Source organism: Enhydra lutris, unplaced genomic scaffold (assembly GCF_002288905.1).
Source record: "Enhydra lutris kenyoni isolate GAN:26980312 unplaced genomic scaffold, ASM228890v2 scaffoldscaffold12, whole genome shotgun sequence".
NCBI lineage: Eukaryota > Metazoa > Chordata > Mammalia > Carnivora > Mustelidae > Enhydra > Enhydra lutris.
In genome coordinates, this window is record NW_019154096.1 from 24408493 (window position 1) to 24423625 (window position 15133).

At 50.2% G+C, this 15133-nt stretch overlaps 1 protein-coding gene across 1 annotated transcript in view; it reads left to right on the forward strand.

The window, feature by feature from the left end:
• LOC111145129 (core histone macro-H2A.2) overlaps window positions 1–15089 on the forward strand; it is a 42553-nt gene extending 27464 nt beyond the window's left edge. Inside the window, exons 3-9 of the mRNA XM_022499811.1 lie at window positions 2822–2928; window positions 4176–4373; window positions 5401–5511; window positions 7010–7109; window positions 11901–11990; window positions 12702–12876; window positions 14594–15089. Of these exons, the coding sequence (XP_022355519.1) occupies window positions 2822–2928; window positions 4176–4373; window positions 5401–5511; window positions 7010–7109; window positions 11901–11990; window positions 12702–12876; window positions 14594–14759 (947 nt within the window). The 3' untranslated portion in view covers window positions 14760–15089. The remainder of the gene's footprint in view (window positions 1–2821; window positions 2929–4175; window positions 4374–5400; window positions 5512–7009; window positions 7110–11900; window positions 11991–12701; window positions 12877–14593) is intronic.
• Window positions 15090–15133: the final 44 nt, after the last annotated feature.

Genomic DNA, 15133 nt, shown 5'->3' on the forward strand with positions numbered 1-15133 from the left:
TTTCCAAAATCCCTTTTGGCTACAGAAATCATTTTTTTTTTTTTATGACCAGATTCTAAGCCGTATTCCAGATGGTTCCTATTGCTGGAAGTGTGAATTCCAAGAATATAGAAGTCTATAGACTCCCAAGGAAGTCTCCACCACTTCACAGAATAATAATCTTCCCACAAAATTTTCAGCGAAACAAATTTGTGCTATAGAAATCCATTTTTCCTACTGACTGCCAATAAAAGGATACTTATGTTCTCAAAACCAATAAAATCACTCAAGAATGTAACAAACATTTATAGTTCATGTGAATATATGGGTCATAATAACATTTGGAAAATATTAATAATAATGTTATTTCAGACTTTTAAACCATGAAGTCCTTGTCCCAAGGAACAATCAGACCACCTATCCGACAGAGAATTCCTTGGTCTAGATTTTCAGCTGTGTATTGTTAAGAAGTTTTTCTCTTTCTACAGCAAAAGTCTACCTCTGTTTTTCTACTGGAGTACAGAATTGAGGTTTTTCTCTCCTCTCTGATTTCAGAAAGGGCTAGTCCGGGAGTCCAGTGGCATGCTGGCCGGGCTGTGCTGCCTTGGATTCCGGCAGGCTGTCCGTCTGTGAATCCAATGTGTGTGCATCCTGCCTGTCAAGCTGAAAATAGCCCGACCTCAGGGGGCTTCCTGAAGGCTCCAAGTCTGTCAGGCTTCCCATTTACCCTGCCTCTCATGCTGACAGCTAATTTGCAGAACATGGCAGGGCGCTTAACGTCTTCCTCTAAGTGCGGGAGACACAGGCAGAAAAGTGGTAGTCCCAGATCCTGAATTAAATTCAGTGGCTCAGAAGTTTAAAAGTGGGGGGCTCCTTGACCTCCCCCACCCAATCTAGAAAAAGGGCTGAGAGGAGTCCTCCTTCCCCCCAGGAGGAACCCCCTAAATGAGCAGGTGCAGGCAACTCCTTTTTATTGTACAAATGGGGAGCTGTACATTTTAACCTAGAGTCGAAAAAGCCAGCCTATTTGTGAAAACTTCATAACTACAGTTCTTTGTGATGGATACCCTTCTTTCAAGGGAAAAAAGGGTTGGTCAGCAGCTTGAACTAGCCAACCAGATGACCTAATAGGGCATGAATTTCAAATACTCTATCCCATCGTCCCAACCAAGCGTGGTCATACTTCTCAAACTACCATCCCCCAGTCTTTGATTCTGAAAACACGGCCACTGTATAAATGGATTGTGGGTAAACACGATATTCATTGCTTAATAACCTGGAAAAGATCTTGTGAGAATGAATTTGCAGTGATTTACAACTTTTCATTATGGAAATTCTATATAAATATTTAACTCTAATGCGTATTTTATTCTAATTTTTTGTTAATCACATTTGCTTAGTTAATATGGCATACTTAGGCAGTTTTTTTATTGCCATAGATTTTTATGAGTGATGGCAATTTCATGTGCTATTTATTTGAAATTAGGTTGATTGTAAAGACTCACACAGAATTGCCTGTTAATTTTAGAGCTTGGTATTTATGCCATTGTACCAGCAAATTCTCCCAACACACACACATACACACACACTTCGCCACCACAGTATCAGTGAGACAACACATTGGCACATGCCTCTAGCGTTCTAAGTGAAGGAATTTTTCCTTAAAGCTTCACATACTTTTGAAGGTGGACAAATTTGATTAGCAGAACATCCGTCTGAAGTTGACAAAGAAAGAAGAGAGGAAAGGAGGAAAGCATATAGATGGTATGATCCAATTCTACAGATTTTTTTTTAAATTTTGACTAAGAATTTTGATGACACGTAAGAGAATTGTAGGAAAATTCCTCTTTATCAGCCCTTTCACGTTTATCAAATGACATGGTTGGTAAAGTCAGATCCTGAGGGATATGTGGAAACCCCCCAAACCCCAAATACCTTCCTTCCAAGCCTTGTAGGTATCCCGCATTCAGAATTCACTTTCCGGGTTAAACATTTCCTCATCCCACAGTACGAGTTAGTTCTTCCCATCCACTTTCCTTTAGGACAGGAGGGACCTGGGGCATCAAGTGAAGAGGAAAAGGAGATTCTGGAAGATGTCCCAGTGGGCACCAAAGATAGACTCTGCCTACATCACTATCCTCTTCAGAGATGGCCCTGCTCTCCTGAGACTGAGACTCCAGTCCTGTGTTAGGGCTCCATACTGGTCAGCATTAACTCCTGCTGACTGTGGCTTAAACGGGAGAGGTTACTTCTCTCTCATACAAAAGAAGCTGAGAAAGACAGTCCAGGAGTAAGGAAGGACAGGCCAGTCAGGAGCCTCCACCATCACAAGAGACTCCAGTTCCTTCTGTTTTGTTCTTCCTCTGGGCAAAATTCCAGCCATCACGTTCCCAGTCTGCCAGCAGAAAGGGAAGGAGGGCACAGTCCCGCCATTGATGGACACTTCCCAGAAGTACCTCACAGGAGGACGCCTCCCTCTCATTGGCCAGAATCTAGTCACATGACCACAGTTATCAACAAGACAGGTTGGGAAATACCTTTTTCTCTTGTGACGGTGGGCTCAACAAAAAGTTAGCGGTCCAGATGCTAAGGAAAATGAGGGAGAATTAATGTGAGGGCCACTGGAAGACTGCCATGGGATCATACAGCAGGACTTGCTAAAATATCGTCATCGTCTGTAACCTGAGTTCTTTCCAGCTTTCCGGATTTCTTTCCAGGCCCTGGCATTAAAATTCACAAATGCATCAATGTGATCACATTCAAAGACCATTTCCAAAGAAAAGCTCTAGAAATCTCAGACCCCGTTCTGTGATTGCCTATTAACTCTCCATCGTGATTTCAGCGGAAATTCTAGAACTGGCTGGGAATGCCGCGAGGGACAACAAGAAGGCCCGGATAGCACCGAGACACATCCTGCTAGCGGTGGCCAATGACGAGGAGCTCAACCAGGTACGTCTTGTCTGAAACATCACGACAAGCCATGTTTGCCAGACACACAACGGCTCACGGACCCGGTTGGCTACGTTATCATTCCTGCTATAGTTCCCAAGCATATTAAAAAAAAAAAAATTTTTTTTTCAGATTGTGTAGGAGAAGAACCATTTCTGCTAGCTCAGTCATTCAGAGAGAAAATTGCTTCTGGAATAAACCCATTACCTACTCTGGGTCTTGCCAGACCTTCTTTTCCTCTCTAGAAGTGAGCTCTGTGTGTGGCTGGGGAAGATACAGTGCAGAGATGCTATTCATGGTTTCTTCACCTGAATTTTGTTGATGATTTATTCTGATGAGGACAGGAGAATCTTCTTCTTAGCATAGAATTAATTACCAAGTGTTGTGAATACCTCCCCCGGGAAATGTGAGATGGATGGTGGATGGTGTAAGAATTTTTATTCTAATCATTTTCTTCTCAAACTGTGTGTGGTGAAGAATCAGCTCCTCTTTCCAGTCCATCATGGACTGATAATTTCCAAATATACAATAAAAACTAATTGCCAGAAACATTTTTAAAAAAACAAAAACATACAAACCGCAAGCCACAATTCTTTGCTATTTGATACCTTTGTCAGCTTGCTTTAAAAGTTTCTGGGCTCTTCCTTGCCATATCTGTACTTCTCTTGCCCTGGACAGTAACTGCCTGTCTATGGGCCAGTCCTGGCTGCAGACCACCCTTGGAGTCCCCGAGCTGTTTCGGGATGTGCAGACTGTGCTAATACAGCAGCACATGTCAGTTATGTACAAAGTAAACGTTAATGGAGAGGCGCACAGTCCAGCGTACTTTACAGATGGAATGCATGATCCCCAGAGCGGGGAGACCACTGATCTGTTGTTAGCTGGGTCTAGCCCTAGCATGGACCTTTGAACCCAGTTTTGTCAAGCAAAGCTCTCCACCTGCAAAACTCTTTATCCTCCTTTATGTCTAGAATTCCACACCTGGGCAACATTGCTGGCTGCAACCCTTCCACCCTTTCTTCGTGCCTTCCTTGTTTTGCTTTCTGTACGGGACCATGGGATGCCTGGATACCTACAGAGACATGCTCTACCGGTGAAACAGGAAAGCCAGTGAAACCACTAATCACATAGTGTCTCTGGGAAAGCAAAGGCCAGATGTAACACTTGTTTTGCCATCAGTTAGAACAGTATTAAATCCAGAACGAGCAAGCTCTTTGCTGCCTGAGTTCACATGTTTCTCTTTCTAGCTGCTAAAAGGAGTGACCATTGCCAGTGGAGGTGTCCTGCCCAGAATTCACCCTGAACTTCTGGCCAAAAAGCGAGGGACCAAAGGCAAGTCGGAAAGTATCCTCTCCCCTCCCCCGGAGAAAAGGGGAAGGAAGGCGGCATCGGGCAAGAAGGGAGGCAAGAAATCCAAGGCAGCCAAACCACGGACGTCCAAAAAGGTGAGCCCAGGTTGCTGTGTGAGCCAGGGACTCTCAGAGAACAGGAGAAGCTGAAACCTCAGAAGATGAGAGTGTAGCCAGCGTTGCTGATGGGCTGGGGACTCTCCCCACTGGGAGAAAATGGCAAGGGGCCTCTGGGACAAGAGCTTAAACCACCAAGCAGGGTCTACTAGAGGTTTTCAAAGCCAAAGCACGGGTGGTCTTCACATTGCCAGATGCTTCCACTGACCCCGTCAAAATCTTAAGTGAGAGATGATAGCCTGGAGTTTATCATTTCTCTTTAGAGCTCCTCATCATGCACAAAAACACCTCTGTCTCCTACAGACTGTGTGTCTGCCACAGACAGTCCCCTGGGACTAGCCAGTGAGATGTGCTAGGTAGCCACAGCTGGGAGATGCCATTTACAGAGTAAGACTTTCATATGCCGCCTAGTACCAGAACCACTAGCCACATGTGCTCTTTGAATTGGAATTCATTAAAACTAAATCAGATTAAAAATCCGGTTCCTTGGTTACATCACCCGCATTTCAAGTGCTCAATAGGCGTAAAACGGTTCTGTGATCAACTGAAAGTTCTACTGGACAACGCTGCTGCAGGGGTTGTCACATTTCCATTCCACAGACCTCTGTGATAACACAAAAGGTTTATAAGGGTTCACTCCGCTGCCTCCGTGCCCCAGGGAAATCCTGGGGAGAAGGGAGGTGGAACAGTGGGCTAGGAATGACCACGCTTCGTTCTGAGGCTTGCCATCATAAGCTGTAGGCATTGCAGAGGACAAGAATAACACACCTATGTCCAGATTTGAGTGAGGAATACAGGTACCTTTGAACTTCTTTAACACTCTTTCTTTGGGGCGGTACACTTTTCTTTCCCTTGTATCGCTGTCCTTGCTTCCCTCCACCGAAAGGAACACTTAACCACTTCCTTTCGTATCCAAGGTGGTCATAGCCACAGGAAGAACTTAATAACGCCACTTGGGACTTTTTCTGGATTAGTTCCCATCTGTCCTTCTGATTTCTACCAACAGTCCAAACCAAAGGACAGCGATAAAGAAGGAACTTCAAATTCCACCTCCGAAGATGGGCCAGGGGATGGATTCACCATTCTGTCTTCTAAGAGCCTTGTTCTAGGGCAGAAGGTAATAAAGACCATTGTGATGTGCTGTAGTAAAAACGCTATTGCATTTTTATGACCTCCTATTTGCCACAAGCAATGATGCTTCCTTCATCCCTGCTCCCCCAAAAGGACTCTCACTCTGGTCTTGAATTATTTACATTTAGACTAAAGGGCTTTGACAGGGTTTGTATTGTGAGAATCAACATGCTCTTTAGTGCTGAGAAGTGTTCATGGTGCCATCGGTCAGACAAAGATAGAGAAGCTTCCAGGTCAGGCAAAAGAATGGCACCATTGCCGGGAACTCCCCACGCCCCCCTGGGCCTGCCCAAAACATCCTCAGCTAACTCTCTCAAATAGCTCTGGGAGTCCAGCCGGACATGGTTCGATGTGATTTATCAGAAAAAGAAAATAGAAATAGATGTTTCCTGAACATCTCCGGTGTTAGAAATGAATTATTTGCCAATAATTCAGTCTGCTTGCCTTTTTAGACTGCGGAAAGAAAACAAACAGGGCTATGCGTCTGAACAGTCTGTTGCCACAAGACATGCAACAGTCTGTTGTATGCCAAGACAGACGTGCAAATAATTCATTCCCACTAGCGTAAAGTTTACGGAATAGACCATTTATCTGCCACGTCAAACGGGGCTGAAGTAAGACACACACAGGGAAACAGTCAGCGAATCACATCTCTGGGAGCTGAATGTTTGCAGCCTGGTGAAAGGATCCACCGCGACTGCAGCAGATGGGAAGAGCGTGTTCGAGAAGAGTGTACCTGGGGTGGGTTCCTCATTTTTCACTGATGAGCACAGGGAAGCAAAGAGGCGGCATTGAGGTTCCCTGCAGGGGCTGGCTATGGCTGCGCGACAATTAGCTTTCTGTCCCTTACCGAGGGGAATGTGACTGTCGTGCTCACAGGGGAAACAGTGGAAAATGCCCTGCTTTCCACTGAGCTGTGTGCACCTAGGGCAGCATTTCACAAGGGTAGCCCCAAGAATGTGGTCCCCCAAAGGCAAGGTGGTCTGATGAAGGCAGGTCAGGGTCCCGGAGCCCATCACTTTTCTTGAGTGAGGTCCCTCGGCCGCACGTTCCTGCCCCCAGAGGTCCAGGCTGCTCTGGGGAGAATTGGGATGCTGAGTGGGGAGGGGGAGAGCCAGCCCGGGCTTCCCTCCTAGGAGCCGCTCAGACTGTGTGTCACCGCACACCAAGGCCCCCAGGACTGGGAGACGGAGGCATAGCTCTAGGGAAGAGAAGACGAGGCGAGGGCCCCATCCTGCTCCTAGAACAGGAGGCAGATTCGTCGCATGCTGCCGTCGCCTTAGTGAAAACTAAATCCACTGAGCTGCAAAGAGCCCACCAAAGGCCAGACACCTGGCAATCTTGACAGTCACTCTATGTCCCGGTCCTTTCTGTGGACATTCGCTATATATAATCATGAGAATTAACAGACGGGACGTGAAATGTGAAGATTTTAACTGGATTTGATCTTTCCCACACTCTCCCATCTTCCCTTCCTGACACAGCTGTCCCTGACCCAGAGTGACATCAGCCATATTGGCTCCATGAGAGTGGAGGGCATTGTCCACCCAACCACAGCCGAAATTGACCTCAAGGAAGACATAGGTAAGGTCCTGAGGCTCAGGTAGAGGGGCCAGAGCATCACCCACTGCTTGGGCACATCCTTCTGAAGTGGGTCATTGTCGACTTGATACCTTCTCCTGGTGGAACCGTGTCACACCCTGCTTGTCCCCAAACAGCATTACTAGAAAATAATGAATTTTCTTTTGAATCTGCGTGCATTTCTGAAATGTTTATTGAGGTGTTCTATAAAAACATCATTAGGGACACCTGGGTGGCTTAATTGGCTAAGCAACTTCCTTTGGCTCAGGTCATGATCCCAGGGCCCTGGGATTGAGCCCTGCATCGGGCTCCCTGCTCAGCGGGAAGCCTGCTTCTCCCTCTGATGCTCCCCCTGCTTGTGCGCACATGCTCTCTCTTCTGACCGATAAATAAATAAAATCTTTAAAAAAGTCTCTTCAAAAAACCCAGCTCATTAGAGCACACCTGGATGACTTTTACTCTAAGTGAACACAAGTGTGCAGCGGGCACCTTGATCACAGAGCAGAACCTCACCAGCACCCCAGAACTCTCCCTTCCTGCCCTGCCCAGTCCCCTCCCTCCAAGTGCTGCCACTGTCCTGTCTTCTCACAGCACAGATGGCTGTCCTCTGTTTTGGATTTTATACAAAGTCATGCCCTGAGTTGTCTTCTGTATCTTTTGCCCGACTCTGTATTGTGAGATCCACCCGTATTGTCACGAGGGGCTGGAGCTGGGTCCTCTTCCTGGCTCCCCCGTGGACTCTGGCAGCGTGCTGACCATTCCGCCGCGGGTACCATTTGCATGACTTCCAGTTTGGGCTATGATGAGTCATGCTGCTGTAAACGTTGTTGTACGTGTGTTGGGTAAACCTCCACACTTATTCTGAGCTTAAAAATTAACACCTTTGGTAAAAAGGAATCGGACATCTGGACAAAGTTGTCTGTGAGGCTGTACGTTGAGTCACCTTTCCGGGGGACTGCCACCTGCCCCACGGGTGGTGGAGGGAGCTGCTCCGGGCTGGCTGGATGAAACTGGGGGGGAGGGTAAGCTCTTGAGGGCACTGGACATAGTAGCCCTCTGGGAGACCACTATCTTAGCCATTTTTTATAAGACGAAGTGCCTTAAGCTCACCAGTGAAAAAGTGAAGTGAGCAAAGAAAAAAAGGGCTTTGTCCCTGGGGTTCTGGGCTTGCTTCTGAGGTTGGGATTTAGGCAGAGGCTGGCAGCTCAGCCTTGGGTGGCAACACCGGGGGCCCCAGAATGCTGGGCACCCTCAGGTTTCCCCTGTGGCATCAGAGGCCACTTGCTTTGCTTAAAGGAGACAGGACAGCCTCAGGGGTGGGGGCGGGTGAACCACAATGGGGAGAAGCAGGACTTGCACACAAAACCTGAAAATTTCTCCTTCCTTCTTCAGACCCAGCCCTGGTCGTACCAACTGCCCTGAACTCCCCTCGCTCCCCACCCCCGTGGAAAGACAAACCCCCTCCCCCCGGCAGAGCTTTAGCCCGAAGCTCTGCTTTGACATATATACTAGCTTCTTGAAAACAAAATGAGTAGTAGCATGTAACTTTATCATTTCTGTAGTTTGCATTTTTATATCGGGAAAGTCATCGTGATTTTTTTTTTCATTTTTTTAAGTGGCGGGGTGGGTGATAGGGTAGACAGGATACAGGTATTGGGTCAAAAACTCAGGCCTGGATTCTACAAACCACCTCCTAGCTGTGTGACTTTAGGCAGGTTTCTTAAGCTCTCTGAACCTCCGTTTCCTCCACTGTAAGTGAGGATAGCAATAGCGCCTGTGTCACAGGGGCGCTGTGAAGAGTAAGTAGGGTCACACATGGATGAAGCTTAGCACAGGGCCAGGCTCACCATTCCGATGAGTGCTGGTCTTTTTTGTTGTTGTTGCTCTGTGTTTAGAAGGGGGCCCTGCTGTCATGATTCCATTTTCCACGACCATCATCCAAACCAGTCATCCCCTGTAGATGAGACCCTGGTTTAGTCTATTTTATTTAAAGATTTTATTTATTAGAGAGCGTGCGCGCACAAGTTGAGGAGGCTGGGGACAGGGGGAGAGAGAATCCCAAGCAGACTCCGCACTGAGCGCAGAGCCCAACTCAGGGCTCGATCTCTCAACCCTGAGATCCCGACCTGAGCCAAAATCAAGAAGCAGACACTTAACCGACTGAGCCACCCAGACACCCCTTTGAGTTATTCTTTTTAAAGCATTGTGTGTTACTACAGGAAAGTTCGAGCACACACAGAAACAGCAGAGCGTGATAAACCCTACACACCCTGTTACAAGCGTATCTACCTGGGGCCAAGGCTGCTTCAGTGCCTCCCACCCGCAGCCCCCAGACCTCACACCATCGAATTCGTGGATATGTCAGAATAAGGGCGAGCTTTTGGACAGCATCACCATGATATCATTATCACAACTAGAAAAAGTCATGTCATCAAATATCAGTCACTGTTCAAATTTTAATCATGTCATTAATATCAATTTATTTTTTAATGTGTTTGATTCAGGATCCAAATAAGCCCACATGCTCCAATTGGTTAAGTCTCTTATAATCTACAGCCTCCTCTTTCACATCTTTTCCTCCTTTCTCGCTCGCTCTTTTTTTTTTTTTTTTATTGATTTTGTTGAGGAAGCTGGGCAGTTTGTCCTGTAGGGTTTCCCAAGCCTGGATTGTACTGACTTCATCCTCCTGGTGTCATTAAACATGTTTCTTCTCTGTTTTTCTTATAAATTGGTAGTTGGATCTAGAGTCTCAATGAGATTCAGGCTCCAAATTTTTGGGCAAGACTGTTTGGTCACTGTTGGAATGTTCTTCCATCAGGAAGCAGGTGACGGCCGGTTGTCTCTCACTGACGCTTCTTGTCTATGTTTGTCAGTTTGTTAAGGGTGGCGTGGGGTGGGGAACCATATCCAAATTCCAGCCCTCCTTCCTTCCTTCCCTGGAATGCTTCCATGGGGGGAAAGTCCCCTCATCCACATTTCAGGTTGCGTTCTTCTTGGAAGTCTTCAGGGAAGAGGGTGGGCTCACCTTGCCTTTCATAGGTTCCCACCTGGTCCCTTATACCTGCTGCCTCTGTGGCTCGGTGTGAACGGGGCTGCCGGCTGTGGTTCCTGGATGTCTCAGGACTCCTATGACCCCATAGCTCAGCACCGGCCAGGAGTCTGAGGGCCCAAAAGGAGACTTGAAGGCCCGAGGTGACCATTCCTAATGATGTCACTGAAACTCAAGCACATTCATGAAGAGATCCCCTCGGCTCCCCAACCCCAGGGGAGAATGGCTGCTGGAAATACATGGTCCCCAATATCTTGTGCGACATCCTGTGGCTCTCCAAATACACTTGGGTGTCTTGGTGGGGCATGGGGAAGACCCCTCACCCAGCTCCCAGGGAAACCCCTCAACTGAGTACTAACCACCATCATAATAACACTGAAGAGAGAGCCGAGACTTGTCCCAGACAGCCAGATGACCCAATCCACCAGAAGCTGAAAGCACATGGGGGGAAAGGCCTCTTCCCACACCTGGGGGCAGCCCCCATCTCATGTAGACACGATGCCCAGATGTCAGCTCAGAGGCTTGGGGATCCCCAGTGTGCTGACAGAGGGTTACTGCCAGCCAGAAGGGGCATCCTGCCATCTCCTGGGGGTTCCTCTTGGCCTCTGTGGAAGCATGATTCTGAGATACCAAGAATTGTCCTAACATCAAAGAGCCAAGGGATCTCCCATCAGGAAGGTCCTTAGAGTTTAGCCTCTCCAAACTGCCTTTTTCCATTGAAAACCACGACCTGGTTTGGAGAAAGACCCTTGTTGGCCGCCCTGGGCCTGTGCCTGTCCTCTGACCAAGACTTACCACACATAGGTGGTGAGCGGGGAGTAGGGCCCTAAAACTCTCCACCCACCCCAGCCCCGCCCCAAGGTTCCTGCTGAGTCATCTGTCACCACTGGCCTGGGACCAACCTTGGGACCTGGTGACAAGAGGCAGGCTGCAGGTTCTGTGAGAAAGCACTGCCTTCAAATCACCAAGACACTGAATTTGACCAACCCAGCATGGGGACTGAACCCAGACTTCAGAACACTGGAGCCCCAATTTTTTTTTAAAGCTCACCTTTACTACAGCATAGGGAGTAACGTAGGCAATGGTATTACAAGGGCGCCAAACAGTGCCAGGCAGCGGCCCCCGCGGTGGGGAACACAACATAACGTGTAGACTTGTGCCATTACTGTGTGGTGTGCCTGAAACTCATGTAGCCTCATGTGTCTACTATACTTCCATTTTTAAAAATCACCTTTAGGTTTCATGTCCTGAGGCTGCTTATGACGCCATCACTCCCTCAAAGTCCCCTTAAAAGAGTTTGCTAGAGGGGCACCTGGTTGGCTCCATCGGCTGAGTGTCTGACTCTTGATTTCAGCTCAGGCCATGATCTCAGGGTTGGGAGGGGGAGCCTGGCATTGGGCTCCCCACTCAGCGAGGCGTCTGCTTTAGATTCTCTCTCTCCCTCTCCCTCTGCCCTTTTGCCCACTTGCAGGAGAGCGAGCTCTCTCTAAAATATGCAGTAAAATCTTAAAAAAAAAAAAAGAGAGAGAGAGAGAGTTTGCTAGAATCCAAGTCCTGTGGGACAAAAGCCAAGACCCCGGCCAGCAATGACCACTGGCAACCAGGACTCCCACTGCAAGCGTGATTCCTGCTTTCTCAGAGTGGTGGGTGGGTTTGTCTTCTGGCCTACTGAAACTATGTGACACGGTGTGGCAAATGACTTTGGAAAAGACAACAGCAATGGCTTCCCTTGTTCTCTTCCTCAGGGAAGGCCTTGGAAAAGGCTGGCGGCAAAGAGTTCTTGGAAACGGTGAAGGAGCTTCGCAAATCCCAAGGCCCTTTGGAAGTTGCTGAAGGTGAGTGTGGCCTCGAGCCCGGGTTCCCAGCACAGCCTCAGCCCCCTCCCCGCCAGCATCACTTGCTTCTCGCACAAGCAGTGTGCCAAGCAAAACACACCACAGCCAAGACGAGACCCACTTCCACCCCACTCCCTGGCTCCTGGCCGCGTCGCTCCAGTCACCTTCTCCTCCCATCACTGCTCCTACCTTTGACCTCCCTGCCCACCCATCTCCCCCCCGCTTAGGAGGACCCAGGTGATTACATTTAGAGCACCCCCCCCCGATAACCCCAGATAATCCATCCTGCAGGTCTTCACTAACTCACCTCTGCAAAGCCCCTTTCGCCATGTAAGGTAACGTCCCCAGGTTCCAAGGATCTGGATGTAGGACATTGGGGTCAGGCCACTCAGCCATCAGAGAAGATGCTGGTGGGTACCTCCTGCTGGGAGCCATGGTCAGGAGGTCGCCCACCCTAGCAGCCAGGGGGAGCACGGGAGGGCCGCTGACGCATTCGTCTGGAGCCGGTGTCCACTGGCCACGGCAGGCCGGACAGGGCTCCCGCTCTCTGGCAGCCATCCGGTCCCGTCAGAGGCACAGAACGGTGCCCAGCCAGCTTCTCTCACTGCCCCGTGCACGCACAGCCGAGAGGCTTCCGTGAGGTCCGGCCTCGGCCCCCGGCTAAAGGGGGAGGTATGGGAAGTAACGCGCCGTGTTTCCCTCCTGTCCCAGCCGCTGTCAGCCAGTCCAGCGGACTTGCAGCCAAGTTTGTCATCCACTGTCACATCCCTCAGTGGGGCTCGGACAAATGTGAAGAACAGCTTGAAGAGACCATCAAAAACTGCTTGTCGGCAGCCGAGGACAAGAAGCTCAAGTCCGTGGCGTTCCCCCCGTTCCCCAGCGGCAGGTAAGATGCATTCCTCCGATGGCCGCGGGAGGCCGGGGGTCTCCCCTTCCAGACTGTGGCCTGCGGCTCTCCCACAGTCACACCCAGTCTGGCCAATCGAGAGGAGACGACCGAGGGCTGCCGGCACAGCCAAGTGCACTGACCTGGTCATTGGGCCAGAAACCCAGTTTCCAGCCTCGGAAAGAGTGTGAAGGGCGGCGCTGGAGAGGAGCTGGGAGCGGAGCTTCTCTGACGGGCTTCCATGGTCAAGGCCCGCATCCCCAGCGGCTGCCCCGTCAGAGCACGTGATCGGAAAACCCCAGGCTCCGGGCTCAGCTGGTTAGGCGTCCGACCCTTGATCTCCGCTCAGGCCGTGATCTCGGGGTCAGTCACTAGTTCAAGCTTCGCGTTGGGCTCTGCTGGTCAAGGAGCCTCCTTAAAAGAACACCAGGCTCCAATGTCTTGCTATTCCAAGTGTTGCCCGTGGCCAGGCCGTGCTGACTCTGCTGTGTTAGTGTGTTAGAGTGCAGAGTCTCGGACCCCCGCCCCACAAAAAACTACCACCTCAGAGTGCCGGGGGGCTCGTGAGCTGCCGGGGTGGAGGGGAGGACAGCCTGAGGCTGCGGCCCTCACAGACACTCCCAGAGAAGGGACAGGCTCCCACCAAAGGTCTGCTTTGGGAATTATAAGTGCTGGTTCTAATTGTCACGGATGCAGCTGAGTGCGAGAGCCGCAGCAGGTAGGGAATGAGGCTGTCTGTCCTCACGGGTGGCCTGTCCTCTCCCATCACCCTCGCAGTCAAAGCGAGCTATTGCTTCTGTTTTGGACATGCTCTCTCTCACAAGATGCCCCTCTGTAACATGGATGGGATTTACATACCCAAGATGTTCTCTGAGGGGAAGGCTCTGAGGGGAATGGTGAGGCCTTGCTTCCTGCTACCATCCCAGCCCAGGCTGAGCCAGCAGTATGAGGTCTCCATAGCCTGGCCCAGAGGCACAGCGGGCTGAAGTCTTTGTGCAGCCGGGCCCACATGTTGTGATGTTCTGGGCTGGGACACCACAGGCAAATGAGAATTCCTGTCCAGCGGGCTCATCCCATCCCTGCCCGAGGGGGCTTGGTGGCCAACCCCAGACGACTACGATGGCTGTGTCCCCGGAGGCTGCTGCCATGGCCCAGCCCGGCGGACAGCCACATCTCCGCTGGGTGCTTGGAGGCCCCCACACTCAGATTACAGCGGCACGTCCGTAGGGGGCCCGTGGCATGTCCGTAGGGGGCCCGCGAGAGGACCAGTGAGCATACATTTTCCCCTTTCACCAACAACCTGACACCATGCAGCCGTTTCGAGGGCGCTCAGAAACACTAGCTGTGCGTTCTAGAACACCAGCTATGTCAGTGCTGAGCTGGTCGTGGTTTTAAAGCCTGGCTCGACTGGAGGCGGGGGACATGGATTCCTATGTCCCTGTGACTTGGGCTGAGCCCACCACACCTGTCCCAGCCAGCGTGGCTCCCATAGAGGAGGACCTGCCTGCCCCGTCCCAGGCTGCCCCTCTGCCTCGGCTCAAAGGAGGTGGTCCGTGGCCCCGCCGGCACACAGGGAGACCCCATGAGACAGAAACCAAAAGGCTTGGTGCCAAGATAAGAAGGCACCGCGCTGCCCCCGGCCCCGGGTTGAGGGCCAAGTTACCCCGTGGGTCCTGGGAACCAAAGTGACATCAGCTCTTCTTTCCCTCCAACACAGAAACTGCTTCCCCAAACAGATGGCCGCCCAGGTGACCCTCAAAGCCATCTCAGCCCACTTTGACGACTCAAGCTCGTCCTCGCTGAAGAATGTCTACTTCCTGCTCTTTGACAGCGAGAGCATCGGCATCTACGTGCAGGAGATGGCCAAGCTCGACACCAAGTAGACGCCCCCCGCCCAGCCATGGTGGCCCACAGGAATCAGAGGAGGATCCAAGTCACAGGAGAGGGGTTTCTTTTTTAAGAGGAGAGAGGAAGGGTGACGGCAGGGGAGCGGAGGGCAGCGGGTCACGGGGGCTGCCAGAGCGGGGCCTGCCCACGGAACGAGCTCTCTGCCTTTTCTATTCTCGTTTCAAAGAGGCTCCATCTGTAATCAACCAGGTCTCCACGAGGGGTTTCTTTCATGTGTTTCCTTCCTGTTGTTTTAGAACTTTTTTAAAAGACAGACTTCGTTTTAGATTTATAGCATTGACTTTTACACACACACACAAAAAAAATCCTTTCAAAATTCTTAAAACCTTGTTTCTCCTTTTTGCAAGGG